General features: G+C 39.9%; 1 protein-coding gene across 1 annotated transcript in view; it reads right to left on the reverse strand.

Moving 5' to 3' along the window:
- Positions 1-703: 703 nt before the first annotated feature.
- CNKSR3 (CNKSR family member 3) overlaps positions 704-18,812 on the reverse strand; it is a 57,568-nt gene continuing 39,459 nt past the window's right edge. Inside the window, exons 5-13 of the mRNA XM_041469843.1 lie at positions 18,641-18,682; positions 16,669-16,788; positions 14,809-14,868; positions 12,073-12,141; positions 11,217-11,363; positions 9,550-9,674; positions 6,930-7,138; positions 6,398-6,487; positions 704-4,939 (exon numbers count right to left, since the gene is read on the reverse strand). Coding sequence (XP_041325777.1) covers positions 4,641-4,939; positions 6,398-6,487; positions 6,930-7,138; positions 9,550-9,674; positions 11,217-11,363; positions 12,073-12,141; positions 14,809-14,868; positions 16,669-16,788; positions 18,641-18,682 — 1,161 coding nt within the window. The 3' untranslated portion in view covers positions 704-4,640. The remainder of the gene's footprint in view (positions 4,940-6,397; positions 6,488-6,929; positions 7,139-9,549; positions 9,675-11,216; positions 11,364-12,072; positions 12,142-14,808; positions 14,869-16,668; positions 16,789-18,640; positions 18,683-18,812) is intronic.

Below are 18,812 nucleotides of genomic sequence, written 5' to 3' on the forward strand. Positions count from 1 at the left end.
ACCATCAGTCAGGACAGCTCAGGGATCCACCAGAATCTTGCCAGGTTTGCTCCACAGGGATATTTCAACAATTCCTACTCTGGCTCACTCGCACTGAAAAAGGGCTACACTTACCAAGGAGGGCAAGGTGTCAGAAACAACCAACCAAAAAAGCCCAAGCAACTACCCCTCTCAACTGAAGACGGCACAGTAAGCTGGACTTCTTGTCCTCTGACTCCTTGGCTGCTGTCTGGCATAGAGAACATTCACCCTCACCCCAGAGAACAAACAGAAACCACAATCCTAAATTGACCCCGAGGATTTTCCCTATAACTCAGCACTCTCTGGCACTTATTTTATGCCAAATTACTCTGTCTCCGTACTCTGTTAATCAATCATGTAATTGTCTAAGATATCTTTACCCTCTCCCAAAAAAATATATTGGATAACTCCATAACCACTTAAGGGAGAAAGTCAGTGGCTTACATCATCCTGAATAACTGAGGTGACCACACAGAGAGGTTTAAAAAGAAATGTTTACATCTATTCTTTGTCATGCTAAAACAAACACATTTCTCCCACTGGCAGGAACTGGAGGACACCCAAAGGTCTGGGGATTTTTCCTCTATTGAGTATGTAATCCTAATTTTTATTTCCACTGGCAAAGTATGTCCAACAGACAACTCCTGCCTGTTTCATATCTAGTATGTATTAAAAAAAAAAAAAAAAAAAACAAAAAAAAAAACCAACTCTAAGTGATGCTGAAGCAGTAACATTGTTTTTAAATTTGACTTTCTACTTTTGGACTAAGTCCAGGATAACCCAAACTAACTAAGCTTTTGGACCACTGCATGAGGCCCTGTGGGAATGACACAATCTTACCAGCAGTTGCTATCACAAAGGAAGGCAAAACTGATAGTTAGGGGCTCACATTGTACAGGCAACTGGATAAAGAGAGGTTTCTATTTTAAACTGATGCAGCAGAAACACAGGCAGCAGAATCTGGTGAAATTACACACTGACAGCAGCTCTTGACTGCTTTTGTCAATATATCTTACAGCTCAAGTGTGGTGTGTGGAACTATATATAACTGCTTTGAAATACTGCCCTTGTTTCATATTCTAGCATCATAGAAATGTAGCAGTAGAAACAAATGTGCATGCTGCAGTTGTGTGGGGTGCTTTCTTTGCAGAATTACTGCCACTCAGCAGAAGCTGCATTTGACACAACACAGACCCATACATTTAGCTTAGCCTGACCCCTTCTTTTTTATTCTCTAAACTGCGTTTTTTTGGAGTGCTCTTTCTACATTTTAAGTGAATCACAGAATACACTGAGTTAAGTCAGTGGCTTCCTCAAGAGCTCTTGTCCATTATAAAAACCTTACAGCCTGCAAGGAGACAAAAGCATTCCTATGTGACGGCCACAGAGAGCACGTGCTCCATAACCACAGCATGCGCAAAGCTCAGGCTACAGCGAAGAAAGAAGCCACAGCTGCACAGCAGGACAAAGGACACAACACTTCTTTCCAATTGCCCATGAGCATTTCTATCTCATGCTTTGAGATGGTGCACTAGGATGTATGGTGGAAATTGGGGAATGAATATTTTAGTGCAGAAAACTCAAGCAGAAGCCAACATTCACACTCACTCCTCAATCCTGCTGGCAAAGGCATTTCTGGGAATGCACGAGCACGAAAGCCTTTCTGCTCGGATCATGTGTAACTTATTCCAAAAATTGAATGATGAATGCAGGAAAGCTCCTAGGGAAGTAAAACCTGCAAAAAAAGGGTTTGAGCTGAATTCATCAAGATCTAAGTTAAAGCCTGATGAGGGGTTTAACTTGGTCTGTTCAGGATGTGATTGCAGATACAGAGCAGTTTGTAAAGACTGCCTGGTGGCAGTGTAATAAAACAGGATACAAGATTTGGACTAAAGAAACATTTACGCAAAAAGAAAATTCTTTATCCTTCCAACTCTGAAACTAGTCTTTACCATCTGTTTCCTGGTTTGGTTAAGTTTTGAATTTTTACTCACTCTCCTTTCTGTTCAACAAGCACCAAGACTATGGTGCATGTTGCTTGTAAAACAAGCCCTGCTTATGAGGAAGGAAAAGTTATTGGCTCATTGATTAGCACAAAATTAGTATAATACTCTCAGTACTGTGTTCACCTCTGTTGGTCATCCAGAATTCAAACACTGATTAATATAATTGTCCATTATACTACAGGAAACACATGGCTTGGAGAATTGCCCTGCACTCTGTCTCTACAAGCTGTTAGTGTTCATTTTTGTCTCTTATTTCCTCTCACACATTACCATCCAAAATAGGACTTTTTTTTTTGCAATGGTTATGTAAGAGAAACCAAAGATATTGGCTTTCACGTATTCTACAGACTTCAACAGAAGCCCGCTCAATATTTCAAAAGTGCATGATCCCTACTATACACATATGCAACAGTACTAAATATTATTTTCCATTTTTGTGGGGTTTATGATCTTTTCCAATTAACTGCATTGTTTTCCCACCATGACAGTGTATTCAGAGTGTTGTGGAGTACTGTACCATGGCAGGATATCTGGAAACGTACATGGTACTCATTAGGGAAGTCAGCCTAGATACAGTTTTTGAACAGATAGATACACGTACCTTCAACATCAAGAGATGAGCCAAGTTTTTGCATAATAGTGGAATTTTTTGCAGGTTAAGCCAGAAGGATACCAGCTGTGATTTATGCCTAGATCTGTGGGACTCTTTTTTACCCCTAAACTGCAGAGCACCCTCTATATTCACTATACATAATAAGAGGTTAAGCATGATGGTGCCCTTTCATTTTTGAAGTAAAGAAAACACAACACTGAAAAAAAGCAGAATTTCCATTTTAAAAGTCTTGTTTGGACAACAGCTTTAGAACAGTTCAGCCTTCTTGAGGCTGGACTATACTACAGCACAGAGCCTACAACATGGCAGTCTCAGCCCTTTTCTTGGAGGCAGGACCAAACTGTGGCAGGGTTCAGCTGCACAGGAGCAGCTCACATCTAGTACAGACTGCCATCTCGGGGAGTGGAGGAGAGTGGTAGAAGACAGACATATCTGCTTTGATCAGAAAGGTCCAAAACCAGCCTCCCCAGTCATCAATGAGTCACAATCAAACATAATTAACTGAGAAGTGAATGAAACACCCTGTCTCTCTGCGGGACTGTAGCACAACTTCATCAGCTCGTTGCAGCAGCATGGTGACATCTTCACAGACAGAATTACAGTGTGTTTTTAACATCCTGTTATCACATGTGATTCCTGCCCCAGTCCTAAGTGCAAACTAGCATTTAACTTCCCTCTTTCACCACCACTCATTAAATACAAATCCTTCTTTTCAGCAAGACCAAAGGAGAAGGGGCTGTTGGCAATGTCTCATCTACAAAAATAGTTAGTCTTATAATTAGAAGGTAATACAAAATCTTATTTTCTTTTCATTTGACTAAGCTGTGCCCAATACTTCAATACAGGAAGGTACAAACTCTATCTGTTTAAATGTAAAAATATATACAACTATATTTAACATTTAAATAACTTTAAACACAACTGTTTGCATACTAACAATCTTATGTACATTCCTTCTTAAACAATACCTCTTTAATATCCTCCTCTTTTGTTAAACAAGTTTTATTTTCCTCCCAAAATACCCAACGCTACTTTAAACTTCTGGAGGGGTAAAAATTAGAGCTATATAGAAAATAGCAAGATGTCTTACAATTGTAGTGTGTGATAGCACATATTTTTCATAAAAATAACACATCATTCAAAAACTGAACCACTGTAAAAGTTCTCATAAGTCCAACAGGACTGTCTTTAAAGGTTACTTTGGTTAACAGCAAGTCATTCTTGAACAATTAAGGAAAAAATATATATTCTTTCACCACCTCTACAGATGCATTTCCTTGCCTTGTTGTAGCAATCCATATACCCTTACAGATGAGCACTGCAGTTGTTCAGTGCTCCTTATTTGTACTGTGATTTCAAATAAAATAGATTATATATATAAGCTTGGATTGATTTATAATTAAATTAGTCCAACTTCCTAAAATCTCTGAATAAGAGAACTCTCTTCCTAAGACTTCATAGGAACTCTGGATATCAGAGAAAGAATGGTAACACCACTACTTCTTCCTCCCAAGGTTGATCTCATGCAGTACTCGAAACAGCATCACCAAGTTGCATGAAACTGCTGTTTCCCTGCTTATTTTCCCAGTCAGGAGAGTGACAACTTCTGTGAGCTCTTCATACTCTTGACACCCTGCCAGTTGCACCAGCCTCTGAGTATTCAGACAACTAAAGTGCCACTGGACTTCACAGTAATGCAATGTTTTCCTCTGAGTCACTAGGCATTTTCCAGGTCACGTGTGGCCTCTACCTCACTGAAATTTTACTCATTTCCATGGGAATAATCGCCTTCAGTTTTTGGCCAGGAAGAGGAACTTGATCTTTCTTCCCTCCTTGCACTATGAAACACTCTGATCCATCAAAAATGACAAACAAAAAGGCTAAAGTTTGAGATTCTCCAGGAAAAGAATACTGCATTAGTCTCTGTGTGTCAGTTAAGCTGCAAAGTAGAGAAGTCTGACCGAAGAGCAAAGGCACTTGGTAACAGCGCTGGGGACAAGTCAGTGAGTCAACAATTTCAGTCTCGTGAACCAATTGACCAGCAGCGAGGGCTCTGCTGAGGAGGATTTTGTGGATGATGTAACCGACGTTTTTTTAGCACCTTCCTCTTGAAAAGGAATTGTTGCACTGTTGTGGAGGTCTGTATTCATAAAACACCTGCTTCCTCGAATATAATCCGTTCCCCTCACTAACTGCTTGTCAGACACTGGCCTGCAGAGCGGGTGCTGCGTGGAGGGGCTTTCCTCAATGATTGGGGGTATCCTTTCATTGCTGAAGTACCTGCAGAGGACATCTTCACCTGTACAAACAGGAGGGGGAAAACCAATTATTTCTGACTTCAAAACCCTCCACTGACATTTTCTATTTTTATAAAAGTATTCTGGTTACACATCAAATATCTAAATCTGAGGTTTTGTTCATAAAACACCTGGATATCAGCAACTATCAATAAATTCACAGCTTTTTGCATCTTTAATGTTTTTAAGTAACACAATAATGAAATAAACCCATACTCAGAGGAGATAACATTTGACTGTTATATTCCAGATTCAGACACACCAAAAATGATGATACAGACTACCTTCATGCAAATCATTATCATAGGTGATATGTAACAAATTTCTTCTAATGTGTTATTCAAAATGCTGAAGAGACCAGAGTTGAATCCATAAACTTCTCAGTATAACTCATGTGTAATTTAAAAGCTACTAATATTAATTTGGACAAGATAAATTAATTTTGCAGGTGAAGATGTAAGCACTTCCCTCCCTTGTTTTGACCAGTGATTCATGATGCTTTCTCTGTTTTAACTCTTTCCCAGACACCTGACCAAGGCAGCTGTTGCTAAAGAAATCTGACGGACTAGGCAGGTCTTTGGTTCTGATCCAATACAGCTTAAATAAAAGCCTAAAGTACTTAGGTACATTTCAAGCATTAAAAAAAAAGCAACACAAAACCAAAGGTAAAATCATACACAAAAAAACCAGCCCTGCCACCTGGTGATCGCTCTGTTAGTATTCCTCCAGGTTGATGCTTCTCCTTATCAGCTTCTGCTTTTACATGAAAATAACAGAATCTAGCTTTGATTTTACCTAGAATTAGACATTAGTTTTCATAACTGATTCCAAGAATAAACTAGTCATCCCTATTTCCCACTCTAACAGGACTAAAAGTCTTTCAGATGCAAAAGAGGGTGGGAAGAGGACTGTGTAGGAAGTAAAAAAGCCATCCAACTGAACACAAAATGTTATGAGCTTCTGTCTCTCCCATTCAGTGATGCCTGCAGAATATATTCCTTTCTAACAGCAGTAAAAGCTGTTAAAAGGCCCTACATTTCACATTTTGTGAACAAGCTTGCTTCTTCAACAGCCTCCACAGTGAGCTAAACAAAAAGACTTAGCACAAAAGTAGTTTCATGACCAATATTAAATGCAATGGAAAGGGAAAGGGATGTGTGCAAGAGCAAAATGGTAACCTGTGCTAAAAAATCATAAGTACAGATCCGCCCTAGTCATTGTCGCTAACTTTTAATGCTCACTACACGTCTAAGGCAGAAGATTTGAGTCCCATCACTGAATAGCTTCAGAAATTTCAGTTACCATCTGGCATTTCTGCTAAACCCAACAATGGTCACCTTGCATCAGTTCAGCAATATGCAAACTATGATCCTCCATTCCTAGTTTAAACACTTTTACGTAGTTCACCCCAAGAAAATTTTGGAGAGGAAGAGAGTGAGGGATAAAACCTAAAACCTTGCCTTTTCTCCCTGATCCTCGTGGCCTAGAGAAGGGTTCTGCAGCTCCTATCCAGCTTCCATCAGCAGGCATTGACAAAGGACGAGGTTTTCCTAGAGACAACATAGGAGTTACATAAAGTTGAGGAAACCAATTTTTAAATTTTTGCTTTTCCCAGTTAAACAAAGGGAGAGATAAGCAATAAGGAGTTCAAATTGCAGAAAAAATAATATCTGAAGGTAATTCCACTGGTGACATATAAGAAATCAGTGTGCTGAGATTAAACAGTCGCCCTCTTGCTCATTTAGAGCAGGAGTGGACATAATGGTATAACCAAAATACATGTGGAAAACCATTTCTATAGCAGCAGACCCCAGCTGAATGACATTCATTACGGAAACAACAACATTTAAGAGAAATTATTTCAGACGTAGAATTTCAGATTCACAATTTGTACAAACGGCCTTAACATCAATCAAGTCTAACAAGCAGTTTTCAAAGACAAATCATTTCAGACTGATCACAACAGTGATAACAAGAGGGGAATGAACTCACCGTAGGACTGTGTTTTTTCTCTCATCTTGGGTGGTAGGACGTTTACTTCCATGGGATACCCAGGCAGCTGATCTGAATCAGCAATAGTGAACCTCCGCCTTCGGCTCTCCTGATCCAAAAAAGAGTTGGGAGACTCGGCGCCCTTGGACCCCAGTAGTGGCTGACTGCGTTTGCTGCCTCCTCCATACACAAAGCTCCCCTTTTCATCTCTGAAAGGACATGTCACTGCAGTTAGTGGCTTGAAAGAGTTTAAAGTTACAGACATGAATAGGTTTGAAAGATGCTTCTAGCAGCAAGTCATGCTCGTGACAATTGGCATTGTGCTGCAAACAAGCTGGAAGAAACCCCCAAGAAAGTCAGGTGATAGAAGACTTCATTATATTTAACAAGGAGAAAAGAAAGCTACCCTCCTCATGCTAATTCACTCTTAACAAGCCCGTAATTTAACACACTGAGAAATTTAGAGGCTCCACTCCTGCAAAAGATTTTGATAAATGAGCTCTTTCTGTCCTGAGGGCATCAAAGCCCCTGATGCACCGCCTGCTCAAGTACATATTTGTGACTCAGGTGTGCTACATGCATTTATCCATCGCTGTATGGGTAATGGTAACACCTACTACCTCCATCTGAGGGTCTCTGCCTTTCAGTCATTATGGGAGCCCAGTACCTGTCACTAAATATTTACCACCTTCTCTCTCCCTCCTTGAGAGTTCTAGTAACAGATTCATAGTGTATATATACACGCATACACGATTTTGATTAAATTCTGCAAGTACTTTTGGAAGAGAAGCTGTCCTTCAAGTTAAGATTTGCCTGGAGGTTTTTTCCCTTCCTACATATTACAATCTTACTGCTTGAAGCAACCATTAGCCAAGTCAGGCACAAAAACGCATAGCTGACCACCTAAGCACACATATACCCCCGTGTTCATAGCAGTCCCTGAACAGCACATCCCACTCGTCCAGCTCTCCAGCAAGAACAATGCTAAAGCTCACTGAATAGGAAGGAGCTATTTATGGAGATGGAGAGACCAAAAATTGCACTCAAGTGTTACACCAGAAATGTATGTACATGGAAAGCTCTCCTACACCACCACCATGTGGAGACTGTGCCATGGGAAGGGAAACCAAACACTGCCCTCTGACTCACAGTGTGGAGCAGAGGAGATTCATGCCAGGAAGGGAAGAGAAAAGGATGATGAGGGAGGGAGAAAAAAAGCCATCATCACACAAATGCACCACAATCTCAAGAGAAAAGCAAAACATGTAGAGGTCAAAATAAATTACCAAACTGAAGGCAAAAGAATTATCCTTTCTCCTCTTCCTGCCTGCCATAGCTTCTCACTTTGCTTTCTTTAAAAGTCAAAGTCAAGATGCCTTTCTCTTTCCACCCATCATCCAGGACAAGTTTTACATCTCGTATTGGGATTTCCATCCTTTTCACCAGGGATTCAGGTCTAAAGGCATTTGAAGCTCGATATAATTTTGCATCTCTTTAGGAGAGATAAACAAATTGAGCACATGGATATAATTCACCAATGTGCTTGAGATACTTAATGATTTGAAGAAACAACTAAGGCATTCATCTGCTAAATCTATATGCTTGTCATTGTGCCAAAAGATTTAAAGATTTGAGAGTTTTTTAATAAGAACTGAGCATGAGTAACCATAAAAGCAAGGCAAGAGCAGGTCAAGGTGGGTCCAACTTTAGTGAAGAGACCCTATCTAAGCAAAGCCTCCGCCCACAAAGCCCCCCACCCTGGTCCTGCCCCAAAAACGGCAGTAATAGCACCTCTGTCTCTGTATCAGCCCTTACACGGCAGGAGGCAAGCGCCCTGCCACAAGGTCTGCAGCAAAAGATCACAGTTTCTGTGCTGGCTGCCTACACGTAACCTAAAATGTCAGGGAAGGCCAGGAAGCATGCCTGCCTTTCACTTCTTGCCTGGAAACACTTTTTTCCATCACATTCCCAGATCAGCTGGCAGGGTTCTGGCATGAGTCAACATGGACTTGAGAAGAAACAACAGCCAGCCTTACCACATACACGACTCCCCTCCCACTGTGTATACAGGTATGCACTTTTACACCACAGGATAAAAAAAGAAGAGTTGATGTATTGTCTCTCCCTTCCCTTCAGTGGGAACATATTTGTTTTAAACAACTTGCAAGTTTAAAAATTTAACGTGATAGGCATCATTTAACGTGACATTCTTTTCTATCCCAACTCCCACAACAGTTACTCAACTTGCTAAAAAAGAAAAAAATCCAACAGTGAAAAAATGTTAGGGATAAAAATTACTTCTTGCTGTGTGCAGTTGGATTTAAACAGTGTCAGAAACATAACTCCACAACAAAACCAGAGATGACATTAGTGTGATGTTCTGGGAACAACTCTGCTCTCTGGGGCACACAATCTTCCAGTAATAAAATCTGCTACAATCCTGGTAGCACACACATTTAAGCATAAGTTCAAGCAATCCAACTCATTTAGGCAGCTAGAAGGAAGTTTGAGATTTGCAGCTTCCTCAAGCTAATCTGCACAGAGCTCTAACAGCAAGCCAGCTCAGGAACAAGTGCAGTGAAGGAGGATTCTGTTGAGTGGTGCAGGTTTGTTTGCATACCGAGGAGAATATGGAACAGCTGGTGGAGGGGGGATGTACAGGTCCAAAATGGCTGGCTTCTCCTTCTTCAGTGAGGTATCCACGGTGCTTTCTGGTGACTGAGTTGAAGCTGGTGAGGGATTGGTCTGAAATGTTAAACAGCTGTCAAACATCTGAACATTCATTTATCATTTACAGAAAGATAATTTAATAATCAAGAGCACCATTTTCATCCCCTAGTGAACTACTATCTCTGTGATATATGGACACTTCAAAAACTCTTAGAGTCCACATTCTCCTCCACCCCCAGTCTTGGCTGGCTTTACAGGGCCTCCCACAGAAGTCCTATCATGGGTAATGCATTGCTCAAGAATATTTTGCTCTTTCCAGTTCTATTTTTCATGTAAATTCCACAGACAAAAAAAGCAACTGAGACAAAACCCCCTCTTTTATATTTAGGTGCATCAAAATAATGCAATATGTTTCATACAGATATGATTAACAAGCTTTGGGAAGCTGGCATATGCTACCTTTATTCCACACACTCCAATGCCTTGGGGCAAGACAGGAATATAGTAAAGTTCACCATAGATTGGATCAATGGATATAAGGGCCAGGAAAACAAAAATAGATTTGGCATTGCTCATCTCTGTGCCTCACTTCTATATATTCTCAGCATCTTGCCATGTTCCTGTCTGCCTACAGGAGAGAAAAGGTTTCAAAGACCTTTCTTCTCCAATCACTCCCTCCCGCTAAGGAAACACTGCTGGGCACAGCCTGTAAGCCAGCCCACCTCAGCTCTTCACACTGGTAGCACATGTCAGGCACGATGCCACAAGAACAGGACACATGCATTGTTGAAAGGAAGGATGAACAAGTAGTTAAGTATACATCTTCTACCCATTTTGAGAGAAATCTGCCTTCATGGAGACTTGTGACAGCTACCAGCATTTCACAGGTTTAAATCATCCCCACAGCTGTAGGGAGACCTGTATCACAACAGGAGGAGAAGGAGGCGAACTCTCCCTGTTTTATTAATTTCAGATAAGTAGTTTAAATTCAGTTAGGTTGCTCTCTCCTGCAAGCATTAAGCCCTAAGTTTCCTAATGCAACATGCCATTCCTCAACATGGTTATTTAAGAATTACTAACATTACTTTCTCTGTCTGCTCAGTACCCAGCCTGTGAATTGCCCAACAGCCAAATCTTATTTAAACAAGTAGTTTAAGTAATTTTTTGAAAAAAACACTCTCTCCCCCTTCACTAGACTAAAAAGAGGACAAATATATGGAATAGTCTTAAGCTATTTCAGCAAAAACATATTAATGTGATAAACAGAGAATGCATTTATTTATTGCTCCATGCTGATGAATTCCATACATATCAGCAGTTTTGCCTCAGATAAATTCTCCCAGTGGCACACAGACTGATTAAAATATTCAGCACACCTAGTCCCTTTGTGTACCAAGAGGGCATTATCTGGTAGCAAGGAAAAAAGAAAACAAAAGAAAAAGAAAATAACATTTTCCCTTTTATCTAGGAACCATAGGAGGACAGCCATTTCACCTAACCTGCCTTGTCATACACTCAAACATGAGTACTTTGGGGCATTTCTGGGATTTTTCTTTTTTCCAGCTGCAACCAAGGCATTCCCATCCTGAGATGAGAGTGGAAATGGCAGGCTCTCACCTGCACCAAGGGTGGTTTCCAGCGCAGGTTCTTCAGTGGAGCAGGAGTGAAATGGAAAGAGCCAGTAGGACGCTTCTTAAGCAGCAGCCTAACTCCAGCAGGATTCTCTCGCAACTTTGCCACCAGATTTTTTAGTTGCCATCCAACCTGGAAGAGAAGAAAGGCATCCTTTATTCAGCACTTCTTTTCTGAAAGCAAACAAACAAGGAAAGCCCAAATCTTCAATGTTAGACAGCTTGTTTTGACATAAAGGATGATATAGAAGAGATAAAGGATCCAAAAAAGCCATCTTAAGAATTAAAAAATAAAGGAAAGCTCTTTTTTTGCAAGGTTCTTCATTTTCTTTCCAAGTTCTCTACTTAAGCTCTAAACTAGATACTAAGATACCAAGCAGTGCTCTTTATACCTCAGTTCCAGTCCTAGAAGGACACATGGATGTGCTCAAATTGACTAACACAGGGATTCACAGTGAACTACTTTTGTCATGTTTCTTTCTCACATTGAAAGGCATTGCTAACATGCTAAACAAAAATGCAATCATTACCTCCAGGTTCCCAGATAAAAATGACTGGACAATCATTTGCAAATTACTGGGGGGCATTTTAAAGCTCATTATCTCCATTTCAATGGATTGTAACGAGATATTTTAAACAGGTCTTAAATGCAACATGAACTATTTTAATATGATGCATAAAGCATTTAAACAAGAAATACTGTATATTTATCAAAATATTGCAAAGAATAAAATTTGTCTTGAAAATAAAATGCTAAAAAGCCTCAAACATCAGAACTGCCTCCTGACCCCATCCATTCTGCACCCCTGTGGTGCAGAGCAAGCATAAGGGAAGTTACTCACCACAGTTTGCCGATTAACCTGGATCACTTCATCACCAGCGTGAATCTTCTGGGAGCGATCAGCAGGGGACTACAAAGAAGAAAACAAAAGTCATGTATTGCATCAGTTCTCCCTCTGTCCCATAACAAACCCCACCAATCTAAGTCAAAGGTTGCATCAGCAATGCTCTTCACTATACATAATTTTCACCTCTGCCGATGACTTGAGAAATGTAAATGAATTAATTCAATTATTTATTTTTATACTGGGGGAACTAAATGGGAAGAGACAAGGCATAGCTTCCATCTGTTAAAGACCAAATTGTATTTAAGTCATGGGACAGTCTCCACTCTCCCTTTCTCTCCAGTTTGTACTATAGTTTTAGACAGTAATGGAAGAGGCAAGGAAATCCTGAGGAGGATTTCTGCCCTAACACAACAACTATCTTAAGCAGCTTTTAAACAAATGTGTATTTATGTTAAAAAATACTTTAAGACTTTGAATGTACAGAACAGAGGATCAAAACCCCTCCAATCCACAAGACAGATCCTTTGCACTTACCCTTTTTGTTTTCCAATGTAAATAAAAGCTCCTGACTTTAATGTGAAACTGCCTGCCTGAATCGCCAAAGTCAGCAGATAAAAATACTTGCACAGACAGGTATTTTTCAAATACCTATCTAATAATAATACACTTTAAAATACAATTTTCTTGGAACAAAACCTAAGCTCTGGGGAGCCGTTAGCAAGAAACAGATAAGTATGTCAATATTTAGATTTATCAACAGCTGGTGCAATGCACCAGCCTTTGCTGCAGTTATTAAAAACACTCTCACTGCTGTAACACACCAACTCCTACCAGCCTTGACAACACCCAAAGCACACAGACATGCTACCTTGGTACATGCTGCACCCTGGTCACAGGACAGCAACTCCTCCCATTCCCTCCACCCCATGAGTAACCACCAGGCAGCTGGCCAGCTCTTCCTAGCGACTCCAGAACTAAGCACTTGGATTAAGGACTCCCTTCTCCACCTCATCACACCTTTAGACCTCATGTAACTTTGTTATGAGAAAGAACTGTGAGAATAAACAGCACAACAAAGGAAGAAAACATGGGGAATTTGTGGGAGGCTTCAGCTATCATGAGTAACCCCATTTCTTCATTGTCTTCTTGCTTCCTCTGAGAGGAAATGCCTCTGTGGAAAGCTGCATCTATATAGGAGTCAACTAAGATCATGAAAAAATGCTGGGCCAGAGTCAAGTTTGTGAAAAACAAAGCTCATTTCAAACTGTCCCTTGGGTGACCAACAGCTCATCTGAGAGAGGGTGGGGAACCCTTGCACAGAGAACTCCTGCAGCAAGTGACAGGTCACAGCACTGGGATCCTATCGTGAGAGCAGAGGGCAGAGTGTAGCTGGAGGCGGACACGACGTGCAAAGTTTCACAGAGGATGGCATAACTCAGGGATCCTCTTGGCTGACTCATACCAAATGGACTTCCCCAGTTCTTCCATTGTTCAGTACTGTCAATTCAGGGATGCAATTCCATTGCCAGCTCCTGGGGATAACTACTAAAATATCATTCCAAATCTAGCAAGAAAATTGAGCTAAGATCCAGCCTGGGTCTAAATGATATCACACAACCATAAAGCCATCAGTTGCATTTATCAGTTGTTAAAATTGCTGCAGATATGGACATGGTCTCTGTGGCAGATCCTATACAGAGTTATGCCAGGACAACAGTATCAAAGCTATAGAAGCTTACACTCTGCAAACACAGATTTCCATCATGGTCTCTGTGGCAGATCCTATACAGAGTTATGCCAGGACAACAGCTATAGAAACTTACACTCTGCAAACACAGATTTCCACACTCTCCTGCTTGGTCCCTGGACCTGGCAGGGGAACAATTAGAACCACTGGTTCTTTCCTAGTCACAAAAAAAAAAAAAAAAAAAAGCTTTGCTGCAAAAGCCAAGTTTCTCTGGGGGACTCATAATTCATGGAAGGGTTCAAAAAATGACTGGAAAAAAAAAAAAAAAAGCATTGCTGCAAAAGCCAAGTTTCTCCACTCTTTTTTTCTTTCAGTTACTGCTCCTGGACAGTAGTGGCCTGTTTGAAAACACCACCGCATCACCTGCCAGCCTTGGCTGCTGGCTAGAGGTCTACTCCTTCAAGGGCTGCCCAGAAGTCTTCAATAAACTCTCAGCTGCAAAGGACTCAGTGTACAAATAAAACAAGCAACCACCTGCAGTAAAAAACTAGTTGCCTCTCTTGCCAACTAATTCCTTCCAGCTGACCACTCTTAAAGTCTTACTTGTTCATAATTGTTTTACTCTGCAAGGCAATTGTGTCATGGGACAGCTCATTGATTTCATTACTCATTACTGAATTTAACACACTACCACCTAAATGCTCCCATTAAGGGAGGTTGCCTTTGCCAGTGGAGAACAAATACATCCAAGACTTTAAGCAAGATACCATAAGAGCTCAGAACAGCAGATACAGTAACTTATTAAAGCAATTAATGCCAAGCATTTGAACTAATTTGTGTACTTGCAGAAACTGGTTTAATCAGGCTAACAGTGAAACATGCAGGCAAAAAATATTTACAAACTGTGGATAAACAAATGATGGATCATGCAGTACTTAAAGCAGTAATGCCATGCAAGTCATGTCTAAAACAACAAAAAGTAGTAAGTCAAACTAACTCAATCAAAGCTGCTGTGTGAGATAATCTACATTTGCTTCACTTACATTTTCTGTAGTTCCAGTAATTACATGCAATCCATCATAAGTTGATTTGATGTACATTCCCTAAATATAAGGAAAAAATGAAAAACAAGTTTAAAGGCAAAACAAACAACATAACTTATTTGATTAAAACACTGTTGGCAACAGACTCAAAACATTTTTAATACAATTTGTATATTTTCCCTAAAAAAGTGTGTAGTCTAATATTACAACACTAAACTTCTTCACAGATCACTTTTAGTGTAATTTATTACAATATTTATAATGACTTAAAACACCTAGTGTATGGAATAAGACTTAGAAACACTCTCTGGCTGGTAATACCAAACACTGCTGATTTTTCTGCCATGTCAGACTTTGTCCTTGAACAGAACTTTATTTCTTTACTATCCAGCGTTCTTTAGAGAATTACAGTTCTTACAGTGGCCACCAGCTCTCTCCAAACAGAGCAGACTCACACAGGTGGGCTACAAGAATCGCTGACATGTTCTTCTACAGCTTCTCTTGGTAAGTCAATACACAGCCAGCCTCATAACCACAATGCTCACATAAACACTAAAAGTTCCAGCAGAGTATTTGTGGCTCTGTATGCTAATGCTGAGTGTGAACACAAGGACAAACCTGATGATGTGGGTGTTGACTATAAGAGCAACAAATTAAAAACCATGAACAGGCTATTAACTAATAATTACATAGATTTCCCACAAGAGGTGACCAGCACATTGATTTCATAATTTATGAACAAATACATGACTACTTTTCCTTTCTACATCTGGTGTTAGAAACAGAAGAAGTGCACTTCTTCTGAGAAGTGCAGAACTGGATGTTACTCAGGAGCTGAAAGCAGCTTAACTGCCTGAAGTTACCACACTTACTTTAAAAATAGGTGGAAAATTAGATGATCTTTTTGACCCTTCCTCTCCAGCCAATTCCCTGCCTGTTTTCCTGTCAGTATCCAGTTGGTTGCACCTACCTCCTTACTTCTTACTTACTTGGCCTCTTAGGCCAAGGTAGACTTACTCTGCTTCAATGTAGCTTGTGTATTAACAAAGAGGTTCCCATAATTTCAAAAATGCATGACTCACTCAGTCAAAACCACTGATCTAGGTAAAACTAGTAAGACTGTGCAGCTTTCTCTAAAAATGTTCATTACTCCTGCCTTCAGGCTAGGAGTGAATACAAATGCTCATAGCAATTTAAATTCTCTCCAACTCATTCTAACACATCTGTTCCCTAGACAGAAAACCCACCAAGATTTCAAATTAAGTTTCTCATAACCAGCACTCAGCTAAGAAGAATCCATTGAATGAATAGGAGTCAGTAATAAGACATGGCCACCAAATAGTTAAAAAATTCTCATTTTCCTGCCAACACCAAACCTCCAAAATTCTCCCATTCATCTCTATCTTGCTGTAAACACACATAAAAAATCATCTTTCAAAACACAAACATCATTTCTCATTGCCTTCTCCCTCTCCCAGCCCTGCTAGAAAAAAAATGTTTATGGTAACCTGAAAAAATAAAACTACTAGTTTCACAAGCACTTGTCAGTTCTCCAATATTCTGGTTAACACACCTTTAACAATTAGAATAATAATAACCTAATATTAGAATAATAACCTTCAACAATTTAGAATCAGAAATTATATTTGTGATCAAGCCTATTAATGTGCACATCTGCCCCTGGCAGCCACTCCAGCACACCACCTGAGAACTGACCTTTAGGGTTCTTGTGCTTCTTTCTTTTCCCCACAGGTTACTGCAGGTTTTGAAAGACCTTATTATAAATACACACTTTCATTGGCTCACAAGGCTACCTATTAAATACTGGGAACATCAGGACACTCCAGCATTGCTTCTTACCAGGCCTTCCCCAGGTTTAATGTTGGTTAAATGGACCTCCTCCAGACAGGCACACTGGCTCATCAGTGGGTCTGTAGTTGATCGGATGGCTTTATCACAAATGCCATTTAAAGTCTTGGCCTGCAATGAGAACATACAAAAAATGGTTAGGAAAATGCTCTGCTGGCTTCTTCCTCTTTCAGTTTTCAAAATATACAAAGGAAATTAATTCTAAAATCACTGAAATTGAAGATTCATTTGTACAGATCTATTCTACAGCATGTTTACATCCTTATTGTAACAAGGAACAACCTGTTTCCATTAGTGCCACCTTACCATCACTAACAGGTTCTAACACAGCCTCTGTCTGAAAAAAAACCCACACAAAATATAAAAAAAAATTGGGTTGGGGTTTGTTTGCTCTAACCAAAATATAGGTCATTAAAATATTGAAACATTTTGATGATTCCTTGTGGGAACAACTGGCAGTTTTTCATGTTGTTCTGTACTTCTGCTATAAGAATACAACTGGCCATGTGTCACAAAAAGTGATGTGCTGTCCATTGACACACCTGCACAAAACCTTACAGTATAAGGTAGGACCATCCAGCACTTAAGTGCTTCTGCAGTACTTCTCTCCATTGTGCCTCTGAACTGACCTCTTCTGGAATGCTTACACAGGTATGGTTCATATTTCCTTTTGACCAAAACATAACTATCCTAAGCCAAGATTATAAATAAAGGCTAATTCTGACCTTGGCGTGTGTGTCAGTAAAGTTGGAGGCAGAATGGCTTTGCCTTGCAGAACATGTAACTATCAGAATGTCTAATTAAACATGAAAAAAACAAGGAAAAAAAAGTCAAAAAATCTGTGCCCTCTCTACACACAAATTTCAATATGTCTCACTGTATTTTCTGCTTTTGCATCAACTGAAGCAAGGCTGACACTCAAAGTAGGTTACAAAATCTTAAAGGAGAGGGGAAAGAAGATTAGCACACATTACAGTAGTTAGCTATAAACAGTTTGGGAACCTGCAAGGAAAGTCACCTTTCACAAGGGGCTTGAATCCTTCAGTCAAAGTAGACACATATATAGAATAGGGGGGAGCTATGTCATAGGAAGACATTGGTCTGGATTACAGCGGTCCCTGGAAACAATAGCTCCAACGTTTTCTGTTTCATTTTACGTCAGACTTCTAGAGCAGCAATAAAATAAATCAAAACAATGTTTAAGTGTGAATGCGAGGAACTGCTCAAACAAGGGAATTCCAAACAACAATACCTACTTCCAGTGTGGGTGTGCACAAATGGAAAAAGAAAGATGCAGAGAACTCCCTTTTACATGGTCTCGTTATTTATGAACAAAATTATTTTTAGTTATTGTGCTACTAAATTCCTAAGGATCTATGAGCTACCGGAAGCCTTATCAAAGAGCACAGCCTGGTTCATGTCAAAAGCAGGAAGCGATGATTAACTGTTACAAAATATAAAAAGCATTCCATTACACTCTGCATTTGGTCACAAGGCTGCTTCAAACAGCCCTAGAAACTCAAGCTCAAGCACAGAGCCAGAGCTTCATTTCTGTGGCAGGGCAGATTTTCTACATGAAGAAGCATAATAAGGCAGAGCTTCTGCTTATTAAGGTGCTAAATGCACTTCACAGGCATAATTGGTTTATTTAGCCTGTGATCATTTTCCAGGACTAGTTCTCCCTTGAAAATTTGAGGTTAAATTCTCTTGGAAATATAGCTGTGTAATGAAACTTTAAGGAATACTTGACTACATGCTACCACCGCACACTATCCATCTGCTGAAATTTCAATGATTTTCTCTACAGGAAAGAACATTCACAAAATAAGTCATAGTAATATTTAGTTGCACAATATGCTTGTGCATTTGGGACTGAAAAACTGTTGTCAATACAGTCAGCACAGAAGCAACCAAAATGAACGTGAACACAGACAGCTGAGTTTCAACAGAAACATAAACTTACCACAGTCTGGACTTTATCTTCCATGTCAGCCACAGTGCAATCCTAAAAATAAAACAAGAACAAAACCCCTACATTAACCAATAAACATGGAAACAAATCATCTCTGAAAACTCTGCAAAACTTCCTTTTTAACCTCAAATAGAAATAGAGTTATTCATGCTGCAGGGATTAG

The sequence above is a fragment of the Pyrgilauda ruficollis genome, unplaced genomic scaffold (assembly GCF_017590135.1).
Source record: "Pyrgilauda ruficollis isolate IOZ18807 unplaced genomic scaffold, ASM1759013v1 scaffold24, whole genome shotgun sequence".
Lineage (NCBI taxonomy): Eukaryota > Metazoa > Chordata > Aves > Passeriformes > Passeridae > Pyrgilauda > Pyrgilauda ruficollis.